Source organism: Lepidochelys kempii, chromosome 3, assembly GCF_965140285.1.
Source record: "Lepidochelys kempii isolate rLepKem1 chromosome 3, rLepKem1.hap1, whole genome shotgun sequence".
Taxonomy (NCBI): domain Eukaryota; kingdom Metazoa; phylum Chordata; order Testudines; family Cheloniidae; genus Lepidochelys; species Lepidochelys kempii.
In genome coordinates this window covers 59394145-59416377 of record NC_136382.1, presented here as the reverse complement: position 1 = coordinate 59416377, position 22233 = coordinate 59394145, and the positions used below count along the sequence as shown (strand labels likewise).

Sequence of the window (22233 nt, the reverse complement as noted above, 5' to 3'; positions counted from 1 at the left end):
CCGCTAGTTGTCTGAGAACTTGCATTCAGATGTGCCTTTCTGAAACCTTTTCTTCTTATTCCTGCCTATAATCAGACTCAACCAAAATGCAAGCAGGAGGCTTTCTATGTATGTATATATATAGCTGGAGCACTGAGAAAAATTTATAGTTAAAGTTGCCTAAGCATTTCCACTTAACTCGCCCCAATCTCCTTTTTTTTAGTTCAATTGCTTAACAATTTCCACAATTTTCACTTTGGGGGCTGAAATTTTCCCGACTTGGTCATTGTCTGCTAATGAATTTTCCTGGAAAGTTTGAACAAAAGGCCTGATAAGGAGAGTATGCCGGATTGGATGGGGGAGGGGGATTAGGCACTTAAATAGCATTGGGGAACTGGGCCATCACCCTGGGAAGAGTGCCTTTCAGGGAAAACTGGGTTTTATTTGGCCATGTTACAGTGGCTTAAAAGTTTGTACGTAGCGCACACACTATAATTTTTCTAATAATACTTTTCAAAATAATTATCCCCCTCCCCCCAATACTTTAAGGAAAAAACAATAATAAATTTAAATCTCCAGGCTCCGCCCCCCACTGGCCGCCATCATAGCTTTCTATGCAGGTTCAGAGCAGAAATCCTTTCAGCAGTACCTAGCAGATATGCATGCCCTATGCAGGGCCTGAGTAGTGTAGAGAGTCAGGTGGTACACAGGGGAGTTTCACCCTGAATGAGGCATTGCATAATGAGTGAGCCTCAGGTACTGTGGATCCTTGACCCATGCTAACCCAAATTCTGGGTCCTGTTGTGCCATCAGATTTTTAAACAAAACACCCAGATGATTTCTGGTTAAAAAAAAAAAACAAAAAAACTTATGGTGTGACATGGCCTTTTGTTTGCAGTTAGAAAGGTGTAAATATGGAATCTGAAATCAAATCAATTTAAACGCAATAGATTGACATTTTTCAGTAAAACATACAGGAAATTAAGTACACACCTCAAACTGGTAATGAGAATTGCATCTGTTAATTCACCAGGCCCAGCACTGAAAAATGTCGTACCATATTCTGTAAATAAACTCTCTCTTGCTTTTAAAATTTGTTTTAAGGTCATATGAGTGAATGGAATTTCCAGGGTGGGGAAAATGCCATACAATGACTATACAGATTCAATCGTATGTCTATACAGAATGTGTATCTATACGTGCATGCACACAGAAATCAATAATTTTTGTTCTCCTTTGTAAATTTTCTATTTATATAAGCAAGTAAAAAAAGTGAAAATCAGGAGTTCAGCATGAAGGAAAATATCTTAAAATATACAGTAGAACCTCAGAATTATGAACGTCTCAGGAATGGAGGTTGTTTGTAACTCTGAAATGTTGGTAACTCTAAACAAAACATTATGGTTGTTCTTTCAAAAGTTTACAACTGAACATTGACTTAATACAGCTTTGAAATTTGACTAAGCAGAAGAAAAATGCTGCTTTCCCCTTTTTTTTCAGTAGTTTACATTTAACACAGTACTGTACTGTATTTGCTTGCTCTCTCCGTCTCTTTCTGCTGTTGCTGCCTGGTTGTGTACTTCCAGTTCCAAATGAGGTGTGTGGTTGACTGGTCAGTTCATAATTCTGGTGTTTGTAACTCCGAGGTTCTACTGTACTCTCTTTGCTCTCTCTAGTTATATCTTTGTTTCCTATGCCAAATGCACATTTATCACAGAAACCAAGACGATCATTCAAATGAGGACTTACCAAACTACATCTTTGAAGAGGAATGCCACACTAAACTTGGTGCTTTTTTTTTTTAAACTGGAGTTTTTAGTAGACTCACTGCCAAGAACATATGATTCATGTCTTCTAAACCTCTCACACTTCATGGACAAATATTCTAGAAAATGTTAACTAAAGGGACACAGCCCCACTTATAACTTTTGTCAAAAAATTGGCTCAATATGTAAAAAAAAATTAAGTTAAATATATGAACATTTTAATATATTGAATGATATGGTATTAATTGTGGAAACAGGCAAGTTCCCCTAAGAAAAAGTCCAAGAAATATTCAGAGGATTCAAAACAATGGATAAAACAAATAAAGAGCTTGCTCCCTTTTATCATAGCAATTGAAAACATTTCTAACAATTATTATATGAGCACACTTGCAAGGATTTAGTTTGATTTTTTTTTACTGAAAAATACACATTGTTTATTTGCAGTTCCCAAATACATTTTTCATAGATTTTATTATTATTAACAAAATGGATTACTCTATCACTTTTTGACTTCCCAATAATGCTAACACATCCTGAAAAAAAAATCCATTTTTTTCTTCCTGTCACTTCCCTGGCTGTTTCATCCTTCTTGATGCTGATGTCAGAAGTTATCAGGCTTGTGAAGTCAGCAATAGGGAAATAAGGTAGCATAACTGTTTTGCTAAAAGTAACTTGAGTCCTTTGTCACATTTCTCAGCTGACAGAGACCACAAGCTCAGGAAGTCACTGCTAAAATAATGGTAGCCATTGACTCCAACTCCTCAGCTCCATAAAAAACTACTCTAAAAAGGGCATTTCCTGACCAAATGGGAGTTACTCAACTCTTGGGTGCTGTCCAATAGGAGCTTATTATGTGCTTTCCCACTTACACTCTCCATCTTTTTTTCATGATTCTCTCCTCCCTCAGCCATGACAAAAATCATTCTCACTCACAAATGGTATTCTTGTCCTCACTTTCTTTTTCTTAACAATAACAGTAATAATAATAGCTGGGCTATGAATAAAAGAAGTACAGCTGTAAATCACATCAGTTACTGTCATGAGCTCTCACCTCAGCCCATGAAGTTACTGTTTCTTTCGGAAAATATGACAATCAAAAATAGTAACTCACAGTAACACATTATGTAGATTGTATTACCAGACAATTACACTGTAGGTAATATGGTTGACTACTGTAGCCATGCTAATGAAAAAGAACATTCTCACCTTGAAAGAATGAATTAGTTATCATTAATGCTACAACTTAGTCACAGAGGTCACAGCAGTCACGGATTCTGTGACTTTACCAGACCTCTGTGACTTCTACACTTCAGGAGGCTGTGCGCCCCTGCCCTGCAACTGAGGCTAGCTGGAACCAGGACCCTGCAGCCCCAGCCTTGTGGTTTCTACTGGTGGCTGCAGCCAGGCCACAGCCGAGGCCATGCGCCCTAGCCCCACAGCTTCCACCAAGGGCTGCAGCCAGAGCTATGTGCCCCTGCCCGGCGGCTTCTGCCAAGACCGTGAGCCCTAGCCCCGTAGCGTCCCGGGCTTGGCGGGGTCTGCAGACACGGCCGTGTGCCTCAGCACCGCACTTCCACCAGGGGCTGCAGCTGGGGCCGTGTGCCCTAGCCCCACAGAGTCCCAGGCTTGGTGGGGCTGCAGCCAGGGCCACACAGCCCTCTTGTGGCTTCCCAGGACTGTGCATCCCTCTCCGGCTGTGGCCAGGGCTTGGCGGGAGCTTCAGTCAGGTCTGCACACCTGTCCCACAGCTGCAGCCAGCTCTGGAGCGTGGGCTGTGTGCCCCGCGTGGCTGCATCCCCCGCTGCGGCCACTGGAGCCAGGTCAGCCTGTCAATCCCCCCATGGGACTCCAGTCCTCCCCCTATCTAGCCCTGCACCCTGGTTATTTTTAGTAAAGTCATGAACAGGTCACTGGCTCCATGAATTTTTGTTTATTGCCCATGATCTGTCCGTGACTTTTACTAAAAATAACCAAGACAAAATCTTAGCCTTAGTTATCATAGCTTCAGATAGTAATTAAAGACACTATAAGCTGAACTCTACAGACTCCTTGGGTGTATCAGAGCCACCTTTAGATCTAACACTTCCTGGAACTGGCCAGTACACAGTTTCAGTCTTCATCACAAATTAGCACAGCCTCAGGGCTGCTCTAAATTGTGCAAGCTTGTACTAGTCCCCTAGAGGCCACTGTGGTGTGTGGGGATCACCAGGACCTGAAGAATGCACTGGTCACACTCATATCTCCCCCAGCAAAGCCCAGGCTTCAGCAATACAGCTTGGAAGGGTGCCTTAGAGTTGCTGTAGGGATTTCCCCACCAGGAAAGACTCCCACTGGCCTGTTAGGACAGCTTTAAGGCTGCTTTGTAGCACTGGAGCATCACAAATCCACCTTTTCATAGGCTAGGATCTGGCTCAAAATCAGTTTTCTTCTCTTTTTATGTGGTTATTCACTATGTATTAAAATACATTAGTAATCACAGCAACTACCTCCTTTCAAAGCTTGTGGGAAATAATGGGATTTAAGATGGGAGTGGTTTGAGGAGATGTAATGGCTCTTTAAGAAGTGAGCCAATAATTACTAACAATTAACATAGCCAGTGAATTAAACTCTTTTCTGTTCATGAAGAATCCATGAATGGGCTTCAATTCTTAGTCTGTTTGCTGAATGAATGTTTTGTGCAAATATATTGCAACCTATGGATTTCTCACAATTCACAAACTGTTCACTGTGAGTGTTGCTTCAAATATTTGATATTTGCCAGTCACATTCAGTTGTTTTGATTGAGTATTCATGTTATTTGGGGTCTGAATATCAAAGATGCTTAGCATCTGCATCTCCCATTGACTTCATTTGGAGTTGCTGTTGCTCAGAACCTTTGAAAACTAGCCCTTGGTAAAATGTGTTCCTTGATAGGATAGCATAGCTCTTAAAATCAGGTTTCCAATGTGAATACTTATGATTACAAATTCAGAATGCACTTTCCACCTCTCACACATTCTCCAATATCTGATTAACATATTGTTTGAAGTTGGAAAATTTGTTTGCTAGAGAATGTAATTCCAACAGAGTATTGTGTATGAACACAATCAATGTGAAATTGTTTAAAATTTTGATCTAATATTTGTGGATGGGGGTTTTGGCACTATTCACCTAGCATTCACAGTGTGTTGGGAAGAATGATGTCTACCAATCATAAACTAATCAGTGTAAATGCTGTTCAGATATTAGAGTCCTATGCCAGCTGATGCTGGGACTTGCCTTCTAAACCCTTCAATTATTCTATAACAAGCTACAAAAACATTTGGAATGGGATCTCCCTGGCTCACTGGTCAGCTGCGGCATCCACTCCATGAGTATCAAAATAATTTGCACCTTGCACAACACTAAAATATATCATGTCATCAACCTAAGTCAATAAAAGAAGCATTGAGAGACTGCAGTTATCCAACACAAACATTTGCTATGAAAGTCAGGTAGTACCAGAAAAGAATACTTACTGCTGGAAGAACAAGAGTTCCAAAGGAACCTAAATTAAGAAGGGAAGAGAAAAATAAAATAAAGTTCTGCCAGCAAGCCTCATTTTATCAAAAACATCAATATTAAAAAGATTGTAGCTCTTAGTGACTTGCATCCTCAGCAACAATTAACTAACAATCCTCACAGAGCATTCACATTCCTGCAGTTCCTGACCCAGAATAGGTGGCATTCCAGGCTGAGGAGAAGATGTGTCAGAGCTTGAAGGGGCAGAACTACAAAACCATGCACTGGCCAGTAAAGCAGCTCCTTGGGGGCCTATATCAACTATTGCAAGTTAAAACAGCTTTGTGCCAAGGCAAGTTCAGGCCCTGATAGGTCCCAGGACCAAGAGAGCAGAAAGGTGGCATATAATCCCATCTCTTCTCTCCAGAGGTCTTGACCACTGCTCTAGCACACCAACAGCTATGGACTAATATTCTTTCTTCCAAATGCTTCACTCCTTCATTTAGTTCTTGTGTATCATTTTGGAAAATTTGAAAAATTGAACAGCTATTAGTAGGGACAGGCATAGGGTGGTCTAAGAGACACAGCACAAAATCTCACGCTTGGTGTTGTGCCAAATGTTTAGTGCACTTCATTAGTTCCATTATAAAAGTGTTTGAAATGCTTTCTATACTGGTGAGCTCTCTCTTGGATAGAAAAATCACCTCCAAGCATTTCATTCAACTGAACCCATAGTGAAACTAACTCACTGCTCATCTTTTGCAAAGCTAAAGAGCTCTGTCCTAATAATGGCCTTAGATCATCTAAACTAATAAGACAGTGAGCTCCCTGTAAGCTCGAAAGCTTGTCTCTCCCACCAACAGAAGTTGGTTCAATAAAAGATATTACATCACCCACCTTGTCTCTCTAACAAAAAGCAAATCAGAGAAACCAACAAATAAAAAACAAACTGCCCAAAATGAGGAGTAGGCACATCTTGTCTGCTAAAAAATAAGCAAAGAAGCATGCCAGTTAAGGGCTAATACACAAAGGGAGGAGAGGGCAGGACGAGATTCCAACCCACACAAACTGTTAGGTAGCATCCCCCTCTAGCATACAGGAATGCACTCAGTGGTACACCAACCTAAGGGGGCATGGCCTGCAGATCAGAGAGCATCATCACCATCTAATGAGCATGCACCATGATCCTGCTCAGTGGAGCAGCAAAGTGACCCTTACAGAGCATCACCTTGGCCTGGGTCCCAGGGAATCCTGCTCTGTCTTGCAGGAGCAGGATTCCTGTGGAAGAGGGCGCAGCAGGAATACCTCTCTGCTCCCTCTTAAATTCAGCCACTGGTTTGGACCTAAAGCAGTCACAGAGCTTATTGAATTCATCTGATGACAACAGATCTCGCTATTCTCTCCCACATTATTATCATCATTTTGTAGTCTGATTACTGCATGGAAATACAGGAGAAAGAGGTCCATGGAAAGAGGTCCATCAGTGGCACTCCCTGTAACTTAATTATATGGCGCAGGCAAGTCTGAGGAAAATGAGTACAGTTTTGCTTTACGTAATGTGAATAGAACCAGGGCTACCCACACAAAATTCTCTGAGGAGTCCTTGTGGCACCTTAGAGACTAACAAATTTATTTGGGCATAAGCTTTCGTGGGTTAAAACCCACTTCATCAGATGCATGGAGTGGAAAAAAACAGAAGGCAGGTATATATACACAGTACATGAAAAGATGGGAGTTGCCTTACCATGTGGGGAGTCAGTGCTAACAAGACAATTCAATTAAAGTGGAAGTGGGCTATTCTCAACAGTAGAATACCAAGAAAGGAAAAATCACTTGTTAGCACTTCCCACCTCTTCCAATCAGTTCCCCAAGAATGCAGTTTGACTCCAGTCTCATCACTTAGTTTCCTTTATTTGGCATATAGCAGAGCTACTCTGAGCTGATGAGGCTAAAGCATGGGGCATCAGGGGTAGGGCATACCACACATCCAAAGTTACACAGCAAACCTCTCCCTTCCATATACATTTACACATCTCATTGCATTAACTATACACTACATAACACATTTTGTGATTGGCTTGGTTACTTTGTCGGAACCAATCCCTGTACAGCATGCTCTGTACAGTTCTGCCTCTTAGCTTACTAATCCATTTACTTATCTTAGCACAAATATTCTGTTTTCAGCCTGCTAATTAATTTATCCCCCGTACTCCTGTCTTCCAAGAAATAAGGCCTCCCCCATGTTTAATTTAGTCAGCCTACATTCCTACCATGTGTAAGGCATAGTAAACACCACATTAATAGGTATTACATGCATGGTATTAATATAATATACATTACATACCTAAAGTGTTGGGAAGTTATACTAAATTAATGTATTATGCTCTTCCCACAGTTCCATTCACCATATCCCACTACACTTTGCAAAACTGAAGTCAGCTTTGGCATTAGAATCATAGAAGTGTAGAACTAGAAGGAACCTCGAGAGGTCATCTAGTCCAGGAAAGGAAGGAATGCCCAGTCAAAAAGGGACCCTGGTGGCTCTGGTCGGCACTGCCAACCAGGCCATTAAAAGTCCAGTCAGCGGCGCAGCAGGGGCCCGGGGCTAGGGCAGGCTCCCTACCTGCCCTGGCCCCTCACTGCTCCTAGAAGCAGCCACAGGTCCCTGCAGCCACTAGGCGGGGACAGCCAGGGGCTGGAAGGCTCCACACACTGCCCCCCGTGCTAAGTACCACCCCCTCACACACACCCTACACCCCAACCCCCCTGGCCTAGCCCGGAGTCCCCTCCCGCACTCCAAACCCCTCATCCCTGGACCCAGCCCCAGCTGGAGCTTTCACCTCCCCACACACCCCAACACCCTGGCCTAGCCCGGACCCACCTTCTGCACCCCAAACCCCTCATCCCTGGCCCAGCCTGAAGCCACTTTCTGCATCCCAAATCCCTTATCCCTGGCCCCACCCCCAGCCGGAGCTTTCACCTCCCCACACACTGCAGTGTTTTCAATGTAGACATATCCTAAGTTGTAACATTAACATTGTAGCATTCTAAAACCTAGTGTCCTCAAGGCTTCTACTCTCAGCCAGGTGCTAGCCACACAGACCTGCCCTGCAGTGCTCTTTGTTTTCAATGTATGGTTGAGGAAGCCTGCATGAGGCTGTTTGCAGGGCCACACAAACTATGGAATATTAATCAACTGTTTCCTTTACACTTATGCAGTGCTAAAGTAATGTCACCCCTTTGCTGAGTGGGAGAAGATGTTGAGTCTGCAGGTCATTTTCGAACAGGAGGAGAAATCACTGCTGTGGAGTCTGGGCATTTTCTTAGTGTAATTAGTTTTATTTGCACATTCTAAGGAATGGTAGGAGGGAGAACAGCAGAATAAAGATAATGAATTTCAAAAAGCCAGATTTTAGCAAACTCATGGAGTTAAGTAGGTAAGATCCCATGGGAAGCAAGTCTAAGTAGAAAAACATTTGAAGACAGTTGGCAGTTTTTCAAAGAGACATTATTAAGAGCACAAGATCAAACTATCCCACTGCATAGGAAAGATAGGAAGATGGAAAGAGACCACCCTGGCTTAACCAGAAGATCTTCAATGATCTAAAAATAAAAGAAGAGTCCTACAAAAAGTGGAAACTAGGTCAAATCACAAAGGATTAATATAAACAAATAATACAAGTATTAGAAAGGCCAAGGCACAAAACAAGATGAAACTAGCTAGAGACATAAAGGGTAACTTGAAAACATTCTACAAATACATTAGAAGCAAGAGGACAAGGTAGGCCCATTACTCAATGGGGGAGGGGGGGAAACAAAAACAAAAAATATGGAAATGGCAGAAGTGCTAAATGACTTCTTTGTTTCAGTTTTCACCAAGAAGGTTGGTGGTGATTGGACATCTAACATAGTGAATGCCGGTGAAAAAGAGGTAGGATCAGAGGCTAAAATAGGGAAAGAACAAGTTAAAAATTACTTGGACATTAATGATTAGAGGTCTTCAAGTCACCAGGGCCTGATAAAATGCATCCTAGAATATTCAAGGAGCTGACTGAGGAGATACCTGAGCCATTAGTGATTATCTTTGAAAAGTTTCAGAGTAACAGCAGTGTTAGTCTGTATTCGCAAAAAGAAAAGGAGTACTTGTGGCACCTTAGAGACTAACCAATTTATTAGAGCATCATGGAAGACTGGAAAGGGGAAAATATCGTGCCAATCTATAAAAAGGGAAATAAGGACAACCCGGGAATTACAGACCAGTCATCTTAACCTCTGTATCCGGAAAGGTAATGAAGCAAATAAGGTGATAAGTAACAGTCAGCACGGATCTGTCAAGAACAAATAGTGTCAAACCAACCTGATATCTTTCTTTGACAGGGTAACAAGCCTTGTAGATAGGGGGGAAATGGTAAACGTGGTATATTTTGATTTTAGTAAAGCTTTTGATACTGTCTCGCATGACCTTCTCATAAACAAACTAGGGAAATGCAAACTAGATGGAGCTACTATAAGGTGGGTGCATAACTGGTTGGAAAACAGTTCCCAGAGAGTAGTTATCAGTGGTTCACAGACATGCTGGAAGGGCATAACGAGTGGGGCCCTGCAGGGATCAGTTCTTGGTCCGTTTCTGTTCAATATCTTCATCAGTGATTTAGATAATGGCATGGAGAGTACACTTATAAAATCTGAGGATGATACCAAGCTGGGAGGGGTTGCAAGCGCTTTGGAGGAAAGGATTATAATTCAAAATGATCTGGACAAACTGAAGAAATGGTCTGAAGTAAACAGGAGGAAATTTAATAAGAACAAATGCAAAGTACTCCACTTAGGAAGGAACAATCAGTTGCACACATACAGAATGGGAAATGACTGCCTAGGAAGAAGTACTGTAGAAAGGGATCTGGGGGTCATAGTGGTCCACAAGCTAAATATGAGTAAAGAGTGTAAAACTATTGTAAAAAAAGCGAACATCATTCTGGGATATATTAGCAGAAGTGTTCTGAGCAAGACACAAGAATTAAGTCTTCCACTCTACTCCATGCTGATTAGGCATCAACTGGAATATTGTGTCCAATTCTGGGCACCACATTTCAGGAAAGATGTGGACAAATTGGAGAAAGTCCAGAGGAGAGCAACAAAAATTATTACAGAAAGAAAAGGAGTACTTGTGGCACCTTAGAGACTAACCAATTTATTTGAGCATGCTCAAATAAATTGGTTAGTCTCTAAGGTGCCACAAGTACTCCTTTTCTTTTTGCGAATACAGACTAACACGGCTGTTACTCCAAAAATTATTACAGGTCTAGAAAACATGACCTATTAGGGAAGATTGAAAAAATTGGGCTTGTTTAGTCTGGAAAAGAGAAGACTGAGGGGGGACAGGATAACATTTTTCAAGTACATAAAAGGTTATTACAAGGAGGAGGGAGAAAAATTGTTGTTCTTAACCTCTGAGGATAGGACAAGAAACAATGGGCTTAAATTGCAGCAAGGGAGGTTTAGGTTGGACATTAGGAAAAAATTCCTAACTGTCAGGGTGGTTAAGCACTGGAATAAATTGCCTAGGGAGGTTGTGGAATCTCCATCCTTGGAGATTTTTAAGAGCATGTTAGACAAACACCTGTCAGGGATGGTCTAGATAATACTTAGTCCTGCCATGAGTGCAGGGGACTGGACTAGATGACCTCTCGAGGTCCCTTCCAGTCCTATGATTCACACCAGTCCTTGAACTGAGATAGTCACTAACAGCATGTAGGCAATCTCCTCTTACAGAATTCTCAACCCGAACACTAATGCCCACTTATCAAGAAGTAACTCTGCACCAACTTGGAGAGATCAAGGCTGAGATCAAACTATCTTGCTGAGATCAAAAGACTCTACAACACAATATTAACACCAATACCATATTTCTTCAAAAACTGAAAATCCCTTATGTGTGACAGCACCTTCTAGTGACTCCCTCCATAACAATAAATTTAACTGCATCATATGAACCATCCTAATTGTTGTTTCTTCAGTGGATAATTTTTCCTTTATAAGTTAGCATTTTATAATGTGTACAAATATACTGAAATATTTTCACAGCTTGTCCAAGTCCATATCTGGTCTGACTCTGAATTTTCAATTGAATTTGCAACTCAGACAAAGTTTTAAATTTTCCAAGCAGTGCAACAGATTTAACCCGTTCAAATTAATGGAAGATGTGGGACTAAATATCCTGCACTACTTTGAAAATCCCAACCAAAAGTTCCTCCCAAAATAAGCATGCTCTCTCTCACTCACACTTTGCCCATACACATGCCTAGGCACGCCCAAAGTCTTACATCTGCCTACACTGTTCTTAGCAGGAGCAATGCCTGTTATTCAGACATCAGAGTAGGTTAAACCTCTATTAAGAAAAAAATCTAATTATCCCTGGAAATGATGTCTTTACATTTTCTAGATTTCTACTTTTTTCATTTCTGTATGTTTTCAAATTTAAGGCCCTTCCTCATCTCATCCAAGGTTGCAGTGGTTAGTCTAAAAAAGTAAATATTTACCCTATCAAGACATTGACCTTACTGCAATAAATTGAGATATCATCCTATTCCCATATCAACACTGCTTATGAAAGGAATAAAATCATATTAGAAATGAAGATCTATACAGTAAGGAAAAAAAATCCACAATCAAAAATATTCTCTACTTTTTCGTTATGCACCCATCTGTCGTATGGGCCCTGTCGAGGACGTCGCAAATAATAGTGACATTGTCCTCACAACACCCAGTGAAGTATGAAAGTATTGTCTGAATTTTTACAGATGAGGAACTGAGGAACTCTTCTAAGACCACAAAGAAAGTCTGTAGCAAAGCCAGGAATTGAAGCCAACTCCTCCTGAGTTCCTAGCCCATCATCTTAACCATAAAATGTTCCCCTCTTGACAGGAAATTTCTACTGAAAACCAAATTCTAATCTGTGCAAAATTCTGCTTAGTACCTAATCTTTTACTTAATTTGATTGAAAAAGGTCAGGTAATCGCAATGTGACCACAGAGTGATCGTTTCCGGTTCCCAGCGTAAATCAGTTTGAAAACCATGGAAACATGGGGAATTCAAAGAACATTGGTGCTAGTATTGATCCATTTTCATTATTTACTTCATGATTTTTCTTCAATTAAAGTCAGTGACAAATCTCTCACAGATTTCAATGGGAACAGGATCAGGCCCTTATGGACCTGTCTACACATTCAAATCTAAGTTGTTCACAGATTGTGTTATAAAACGATAGTCCCCGTCTGTGTTATAACAGGGTCTAGTCTTGCCTTGTAATTGGGACCAAAACATGTTACTAAATTGTGATATGCAGTTGTCTATAACATAATGCAGTAATATGGTTATAACACAGTTTAGTAATGTGTATGCAAGCAAGACTATTCCACTTTATAGTATGGTTGGGAGATTATATATGATAGGCTGCGATGGGCTGTACCAACTCTGCACTGGAGCCTCCAGGGGCGGACTAATCATTGTGGGCCCAGGTGGCCATGCCTCCTTTCCCCTGCTGCACATGCTCCAGGTGGAAAAGCCAGATAAAAGGCGGCTGCACAGCTCAGTTGGAGTGGAAATGGAGGAGGAAGGACGTACCATACTGGTTCCTGCAACGCTCCTGGCAGTAGAGCCTGAAGACCCAGACTACACTCCAGGTGAGTCAATGACTGCAGATACTGCCAGGGAAGCCAAGCCACTGCCTGCTGAGGAAGCTGCTGCCTGTTCTATGTCCCAGCCCAGAGGGTAGTAAGGCCGATAGACTGTTTGTTTGTTTTGCCCCACCCAGGGGCCATAGAATGATTGATATTTAGCCCTGCCCAGAGGGCTAATTCCCCCAGGGCAACTGCCTGCCCCAGCCAGGAGGTTGCAGGCCATAGACTTTGTTTGCTTTGCCCCGCCCTGGGGCTGCAATCTGCTTGCCGCTTTGCGCCTCCCAGGGGGCTAATTCCCCAAGTGTTGCTGCCTGCCCCACCCAGGAGACTGCAGGGCTCCAGACTGGTTGTTCGTCTTGCCCCAGCCAAGAGGCTCCACGGCTCCCAACTGTTTGTTTTGCCCACCCAGAAACTACAGGCTATTTGTCTAAATGACCCCGTCAGGGGCCGGGACCACTTGGCCGAAATCACCCGCTTAACGTGGGGACCCTGATGATGGGATGCACCAACCCCGCACTGGGCTTACGGGAACACCCTAGCTCAACACAGAGCACCCTGTCACATAGGCATATTCATTTAGAAGCACTGATAGACCTATTATAACCTGATCCATCAAACACAGTAAATTTGCCATTAAGGGCCATAAGAAGTGAATAGATTAAAGAGTGTCTCCCCTTTGTTATCAAAATTATGAAATATATATTTAATATATATTCTCTCCTCCCTTCTTTCAAAAGACCAATTACATGATTTTCATAACTCTGATATCCAGCAATCTAGGAAGCCCAGTTTCTAAGGTCATGGTTGAACTCATCCCCCATTACATTACAAAAAGCCTTGTGCATTCTCTTTATATACTAGATGGAAGTCCAGCTTTGAAAATAAACTCATGCAATATTTTAATACTTATATACATTTAAAGTCAAGACCTTGTTTGAGGGACCCTAATAATCTGGATGGACTGTTTGGAAACCAGATCATGAATCTGCCAAAAGAATGATGTTGATGTAACTAAACATAAGTTAGTTAATGTAACTAAAACTAATAAAGGCACAGTATGGTTTACATACCTATGTCAATACTTACTATTGTTATAAAGATAATGATGTGATCCATAGACGTATGGTACTAAAACAGGCTCCATTCATTAGAGAAAGTAGTTGTAATACTGTATAATTTTACTCAATTTATTTCTCAGGAGAATTAGTTCTATCAGACATAATATATTTCTGATTGATTTCAGTTAAAAATCAAATAGCCAGAATAATCCCATTAAAATACATTTCACATATTCTTACTCTTTTCATTTAAAAAGAAAGTGGAACACAGGAATTGCCACACTGGATCAGACCAGATATCCATCTAATCCAGTATCTTTTCTGACAGTAGCTAGTACCAGATCTTTCAAAGGAAGATGTGAGAAACCCTGTAGTGGACAACTATAGAATAACCTGCCCAGGGCAAAAGTTTCTTCCTAATCTCTGTGAGTTAGTGGTTGGCATGAGCTCTGAAGCAGGAGGTTTATATCCATTTATTTTTAAAACATTTTCCTATATAATGTGACTATGAATGTTCTTGTGATCCATATAAGCATTCAATCGTTTTACAAATCCTGCTAGGCTCTTGGGCTCAATATTTATTGTAGCATTGAGTTCCATATTGTTTCTTTTATCAGCTTTAAATGTGTTGAAAATCAATTTCATTGGGCATCTGCTTGTTCTTTGTTATGAACACTGAAAACACAGCTTCATAAAACTGGCACTTCCTTCATAACATGTGCATCCTGTGTGTATTGAGTCATATGGGCTGATTTTAGTGACAAAAGTAAGTTTTTAGTACTTTTTTCCTATTAGCACTGCACAAGTTACATCACTTAAAAGAGAGGGAGAAATGGATAACATTTTCATGTACATCACCAACAGAATTGTTCACTAAATTCTATTCAGGTACACCTGTGTAAACTTATTAAAAGACAGTGGGTTTGAAGCAGTGTCACAGAGGCATAATTTTAGAACAGTGTTGTTGCATTGACATAGCTAATGGCTTAATTTGGCCTGAAGAACCTTTATTACCCGTGGTGATCATTCATGAGAAGGAAAAAAACGTAATTTGACTCTCAATTGTACTTGTTTCTTCTCCCTCCTGAAACATAAATTCAGGTCCTGAAGTCTTTACTCAGGCAAATCTGCTTCTGATATCAATAGGCGTTTTGCCAGAAGTAAATACTTAAGGATTGTGCTTCCTTATATTTCAAAAATTAAGTTAAGTTTTCTCCTTACTGAGCTCCTGGACAAAATGAAAAAAACAATCAAAATGTTCACCCAAGTCCAATATATTTTAAAAGATACAGCATTAATTCTCCTGATTCTTTTTTTTTTTTTTTAATGAGGTAAAACCAGAATAACTCAGCTGACCTGGGATGGGCAAAGGAAAAACCCTACCTAGTATATGCCACCCATTAGAATTTAAACATGGGTTCAGCCACATGACTTATAACCACCAGGCCTTCTTGTAGAGAAACACATTCCAAAAGCCAAGTCTTCAGAAGCACCCAGGTTTTAATGGCAGCTGCTTATATACATCTGTGTGTAGAATTTGGCCTCAAGCAACTTAGAAGTTCTCTCAGTGTTGTGTTTGTTCTACCTTTAGAGTGACAACCTTTTTTTCTTAATATCTCTAGGAGTTCTCATCAGCTGAAAAGTAGTTTATGCAGCCGCTCCCCAGGCCTCTTCGTTTTCACAGCCACAGAGGCTTCAGGAGTTCCAGGCAATAAGCAAATAAATATTTTTCTTCTCTTTGGCAACCGACAAGCACAGCATTTTAGCATTCTGGCCCACCTCACCACAGCTGGAAGCTTGCCATTCTCCTTGATTGCCATATATGGGAGGAACTTCAGGGAGTCCTTCAAAGTACTTGACATGTGAGTGGGCAACCTCTCTTCTGATCAATGATATACTCCTCTTGAAAGCTTCTCTCTCTCACCAACAGGAGCTGGTCCAATAAAAGATATTACCTCATCCTCCTTGCCTCTCTGTTGATCTATTCCTGACATTAGCCATGGAACTCTATTAAGAGCAGTATAAGCTTATCTACAGGAAACCTGGTTCTCCCAGAGTGGCATAAGGAAAAGATTTCAGAGTAGCAGCCGTGTTAGTCTGTATTCGCAAAAAGAAAAGGAGGACTAGTGGCACCTTAGAGACAAACCAATTTATTTGAGCATAATGCAACCGATGAAGTGAGCTGTAGCTCACGAAAGCTTATGCTCAAATAAATTGGTTAGTTTCTAAGGTGCCACTAGTCCTCCTGTTCTTTATAAGGAAAAGACTTATCAGTAAACCAAGAGGGGTTTTTTAAAAGGAACTCTGGTATTTGAGTGATGACTGAGGCAGGTTTTAGAACAACATATGAATTTAATTAACAAGAAGAAATAATTTATAAAGTAAACAGCTGTAATGTAGCCTAGCTGTATCTTCTGTCTCCGTCCTTACAACTCATTCCTGTCTCTGTATGCGAGTGACTCATTGTGAGTTGACAGGTAGCATAGCATTGCCTGCAGTCAGCAAGGACAATGCTTCTCCGTAACATGCCCAAATACATCCATTATGATAATAACTGCTTTGTATTTAGCACCTTTTACAAGAATCTCAAAGGGCTTTATAAACATGAATTAATTAAGCCTCATTATTACACCCACTTTACATATGTTTTACCTGAAATACAAGGTGGTAAGTGATTCACTGAGGGTCACATCAAGTCAGTGTCAGAGCTAGGAGCAGAAACTACAGTGGAGCCTTATCTACACTAAGGAATTTAAACGAATAAATCCTTACTGTTACTAACACCATTTCATCTGCACTGGTGTTGGCATTTTGAGAGCCCTACTGAAGCTCCCCGGGTCCAGCACCTATTTTCATCACTATGTTGATTAGGCTCATTAAGCAGGTTTAACTGACTTGACCCTGGCAATCCATCCACACAATGCATTGTTAACAATGGTGCAACTGAACTGGGGTTAGCAACAGTGTGAGTTATTTTTGTAAAAGTTCTCTAGTGTATCCATTGCTTAGGAGTTCTTACTACCAGGACCATTACCCTACTATCCATTGTTCCCCCCTACCATAAGGAATAAAACTGAAAATGTTAACTTCAAATTTTTCCAAGACGAAACCATAAATAAACCATCTGTGGCATTAGGTCACATTTAGATTCTGATCACTGCATAATGATCTTGTTAGGAACTTAACACAGCCAAGTCTGAGACTTTACTTTTAAGTGTTAATGTGAGCTGCCTTGCCAGGAAGGTTTTCCCACATTCTCACTGCTCTAATAGTAATCCCTTCAAACTCCAGCCAAATTTCATCCTGAATGAGCTAAGGACTTTCTCAACTGAGATTATGATTCAAAAGTGCTTCTGTATGCTAGTATGCTGCTAAAACGTGTATCACACATTTTTTCAAAGCTTTGCTTGTAGACAAAATTAATTAATTAACAAAATTCTGCAGACAGAGTAAACACCAATCCCGCAACCACTGCTTTGGTATGAAACTGCAATAGAATTTTGCTGCAGACACATAAGGTTGCTTTATTTCTGGCTTTAAAAGATTAGTGTGATTCCTCCAAGGGCTTGAACATTTTGGGCCAGATTCTCACCAGGTGTAAATCAGCATATTTCTAATAGAGCTATGCCAGTTAAAGACCTGGTCCTTTATGCAACTATGGAGCATGACTAGAGATATCGAGAGCATTTTCCATGGCCAAATCTTAAATCTCTTACTCAATCAAACCTCAGATTGAAGCCAAGGAAAGTTCTGTAAAAGTAATAATGACTAAAAACTGAGGACCTTGTGCTGTAAACAGGGTGGAGCCAAAACTCCCGGACACCCAAACCTGTAAGGCAAAACAGTGCACATCACCACAAACGGTGGGCCTGATTCTCCAGTGCCTTGCACCTTGTGCAGTCACTTACACCTGTACAAGAGGTATATAAAATGCTACCATGCTGATGTACACAATGTACAAATGGGGCTGTGAAAAATCAGGCCCATTGTCTTTAGTAAGCGGTACAAGATCCCCCTCCCTTCCATGAGTTCTGAGGCATCAGCATTCAGGAGAGCCCCTGGCAGCATGTTCCCACACCAGCTGATACAAGATGGTAGGGAGGTTGGGGGCAAAGTGGAGGGGTGGCAATATGGAACAGAAAGGTCTACATGCAGCTGTCCCTTACTGCTGGCAGCTTTTAACACCCTGCCATGTCTGTAGGGCAGAATGCAGTGGGCAACCTTCTTGTTCTTAGGAGGAGAATTAGGAAGAACCTCATGGGGTTTCTGTTAGAGCTGATGTAAAGTCATTTTTAGAGCACTTCAACAAGTTTTATTGGTCTGTGACAAATGCAGCGAATGAACGGGTGAGCTCTGCACTCTGATTACTTAGATGCCAACTAGTTCCCCAGAGAAAGATGATAAAAGTAATTACATAATCAGGCTGCTGAGCTGGGTAAGATAAAGAGCAAATTAGCCCATCAGCCCAAAACTGACAAAGAGGCAGAAGAAATGCCAAGAGGAAGGGGCGGGGAAGGGGGAGGGAACAAGGCTAGCTGAGCTCAATCACACAGAGGCTTCACGGAAGGAAGACCTCTGTTCCCCTCAGGTCCTGATGGAGGGCCAAAATAAATGGTACTGTGAATGTACAACCAAGGGAATCTGCACAGTTTCCAGGGGGAAAGAAGACAGGAGCGGAGGTGCACCCTGTTGCATGGTCCTACCGAACCCAGGAGCCTATGTTACCTATTCTTGAGCCCCAACTACTGGCACTAGAGCTGGTTGGGAATTTTCTATCAGAATGTTTTTCTTATAGAAAATGCAGTTTCTGCTCAATCAAAATTGTCCATGTTTCATTTCAGCTCAGTTCAGCATTAAACTCCATTTCTGGTGTCACATTGCTTCATGGGAGCTGTAGTTCAGGACTCCATTATCTCCTATGAGCCTGGCTCCCTGGCCAGACTACCTCTCCCAGGATACATCAGTCTTTCCTCTGACTGAGTGGTGTGCTGCATCGCCTGGTGGGTGCATCACGGGTGTATGGTCAATAGGGAAAATAGGGGCATCAGGCAACCCAAATTACAGCTCTCATGAGGCAATGCACCACAATAGGACACTACAGATTAGTGTTGAACTGACTTGAAACAAAGCATTTTAGGTCAGTTAACAAATGGAAGCAAAACATTATTATTTGGGAAAATCAAACTATTTTGTTTTGACTGAAAATGCCAAAAGAAAACATTTAATCATTTCTGAATGCAATTTTTTTTTATTTTTTGTTCCATGAAAAATTGATATTTTAACTTTTCGTCCCAATTTTGGATGAACACAAATGTTGAGATATCGACATTACCCCTGGGATGGAAATTCCCATTTTTGCTCACCTCTAACTGGCACCTTATACAGAGGCGACACATAACCCTTGGTAGTGTGGGGGCATGTGACCGCCCCACACGTCGCCTCTGGTTCTAGAACCCAGGAGGGTGTGGAGGAGCATTTGTGGGGGCAAGCTACACCAGAAAGCTGGGGCGGGCGACACCAGGCAGCTTGGACCAGCCCCATGCAGTGGGGCTCCGGGAGAGAGAGCCACCTCCATCCTGACTCACCTTAGAAGCTGTTGCTATATGGAAGGCAGGACAAGTCCAATGCAGTGCGAGGCCCTGAGCAGAGCCCCTGCTGTAGGAGTGGGAGAGTGGCCTCTGCCCTGGGAAAAGGCACGGGGCATTCACCCCAGGGAAGTCTGAAAAGTAGGCAGCAGGAAGTGCTGGCACTCCAGCAGCGGGGAAAGAGAAGCAGCCCCATGTAGCTGTGGGGGGACTCTGCCCACAGTTAGGCACCTGGCTGCTTTCTCCCTCCCTGTGCTGCACGGACACATGGTGAGAGCCGCCACCAGGGGAAATTACTAGCTACTCGCTGCTGGGCATCCTGGCAAGAGGCAACCCAAGTACTTGCCTATCCCCACTGCCCTATGGGGCAGACTGCAGAAATCTGTGACCTCCCTGCCCCCCCCCACCATGTTGCCTCTGCGTTATTAGTTACCTATTTACATATATATACAGATATAGAACACTCCTGTAACTATTTTGTCTCATCTAAAAGGGGGCATGGCGCCCTCATTAAGGATTTCATGATTTGGCCCAATGGAACAGAACTTCAGCTAGTACGAATCAGTGTACCACCGCTGAAGTGAATAGCTAACCTATATACCAGCTAACGAGCTGGCCTTATATTCATGTTAATTTGGAAGGTGTTGCTAAAAATAGTCTCTCCCTTCAACTTTCCCTACTAGCTGTCCTCATCTGTTCTTTATCCTGTTAGGGAAAGGAAAACTTAGGATGCCTGCAGGTTGAAATGATTGAAATTACTTCATTTCTTTCTTTTGGCAGCTCCATTTACATATGCTTGTTCATGACATATTTACAGGTTTTTTCTTCAAAGTAATAGATGAAAACCCTTTTTCCTGAACAGCATGTTTCAAAGCAGCTTAATACCAGAGAAACCAAGAAAATTTGTTCTGCAAAGTTCTCCTGGTTTTTGTATTTCCACAAAACCTATATTACTGTTATTGTTACCTCGTTGAAAGAATCCTCATCAGTTGCTATGACAAAGATAAACAAGATTCCACAGCCTAAACAAAGAGCAGAGGCTAAAATATTCACAAAAAGGAAATTAATTTTCCACTGTGAAAGAAAACCTAGAAAATTATTTTTATATGTTGATTTTGTGGTTTTATTTAAAGTATGTTAAAATTCTTATCCTATATAGTAACTGAAATTGTACCAGGCTTATACAATATAACTATAGTGTTGTGTTTTCTGCCAATGGGGTTAAGTCATGGAAGAATTAACACACTGGACCCAAGCCCCAGAGGCTCCGCAAGGATAGTGCTTGGGGTCTACTACAGACCCCAGGATCTGATTTGGATATGGATAGAGACTTCTAATATGGAGACTATATCTTTAATATTTTTGATTAAATACATTCTATTAGGAATTGTGTAATTATGGGAAACTTTAATTTCCCAGGTATAGATTGGAGGACTGGTGCTACTAATAATGGCAGGCCCAGATATTCCTGGATGTGATACTTGACAGATTTCTTCACCAAATAGTCACCAACCAACAAGAGGTGATGCTATTTTAGATTTAGTATTGTTAAGTAGTGAGAATCTCATAGAAGAACTGGTTGTAGAGGACAGCCTTGGTTCGAGTGGTCATGAGCTAATTCATTTAAACTAAATAGAAGAATAAAGAAACAAAGGTCTGCAGTTAGGGTCCTTGATTTCAAAAGAGTAAACTTTAAAAAATTAAGGGGATTAGTCAGAGAAGTGGACTGGACTGAGGAACTCAAGGATCTGAATGTGAAGGAGGCTTGGAATTACTTTAAGTCAAAGTTGTAGAAGCTATCTGAAGCCTGCATCTCAAACAAGAGGGGCAAAAATGTAGGGAAGAGTTGCAGTCCGAACTGGATGAGCAAGCCTCTCCAAGAGGTTATTAAGAGAAAGCAGAAAGCCTACAAGGAATGGAAGATAGGAAGGATCAGCAAAGGAAAGCTACCTCCTGGAAGTCAGAAAGTGTAGGGAAAAGGTAAGAATTTGCAAAAGTCAACCAAAGTTGGACCTTGCAAAGGAAATTAAAACCAACAGTAAAAGGTTTGATAGCCATATAAATAAAAAGAAAACAAGGAAAGAGGTGGGACCAGAAGAGAAGAATGAGGGGGGATTTGATAGCTGCTTTCAACTCCCTGAGAGGTGGTTCCAGAGAGGATGGTTCTAGACTATTCTCAGTGGTGGAAGAGGACAGGACAAGGAGTAATGGTCTCAAGTTGCAGTGGGGAAGGTTTAGGTTGGATATTAGGAAAAACGTTTTCACTAGGAGGGTGGTGAAACACTGGAATGTGTTGCCTAGGGAGGTGGTGGAATCTCCTTCCTTAGAAGTTTTTAAGGTCAGGCTTGACAAAGCCCTGGCTGGGATGATTTAATTGGGGATCGGTCCTGCTTTTGAGCAGGGGGTTGGACTAGATGACCTCCTGAGGTCCCTTCCAACCCTGAAATTCTATGATTCTATGATTCTATTCTATGACCACTAAGCACTGAGGATGGGGTGGAGATTAAAGATCATCAAGGAATGGCCCAACGCCTACATGAATACTTTGCCTCCATTTTTAATAAGTGTAACGAGGAGCTTGGGGGTACAGGCAGAGTGGCTAATGGAAATGAGGATATCGAAGTAGAAATTACCACATCCGAAGTGGAAGTCAAACTCAAATAGCTTAATGGGACAAAACTGGGGG

The 22233-nt window shown here is 41.6% G+C and overlaps 1 protein-coding gene across 2 annotated transcripts in view; it reads right to left on the bottom strand.

The window, feature by feature from the left end:
* CD109 (CD109 molecule) overlaps positions 1-22233 on the bottom strand; it is a 132956-nt gene that overhangs the window by 85919 nt on the left and 24804 nt on the right. For both annotated transcript variants that reach the window (XM_073336464.1, XM_073336465.1), the window contains exon 3: positions 5243-5271. In XM_073336464.1, the coding sequence (XP_073192565.1) occupies positions 5243-5271 (29 nt within the window). The remainder of the gene's footprint in view (positions 1-5242; positions 5272-22233) is intronic.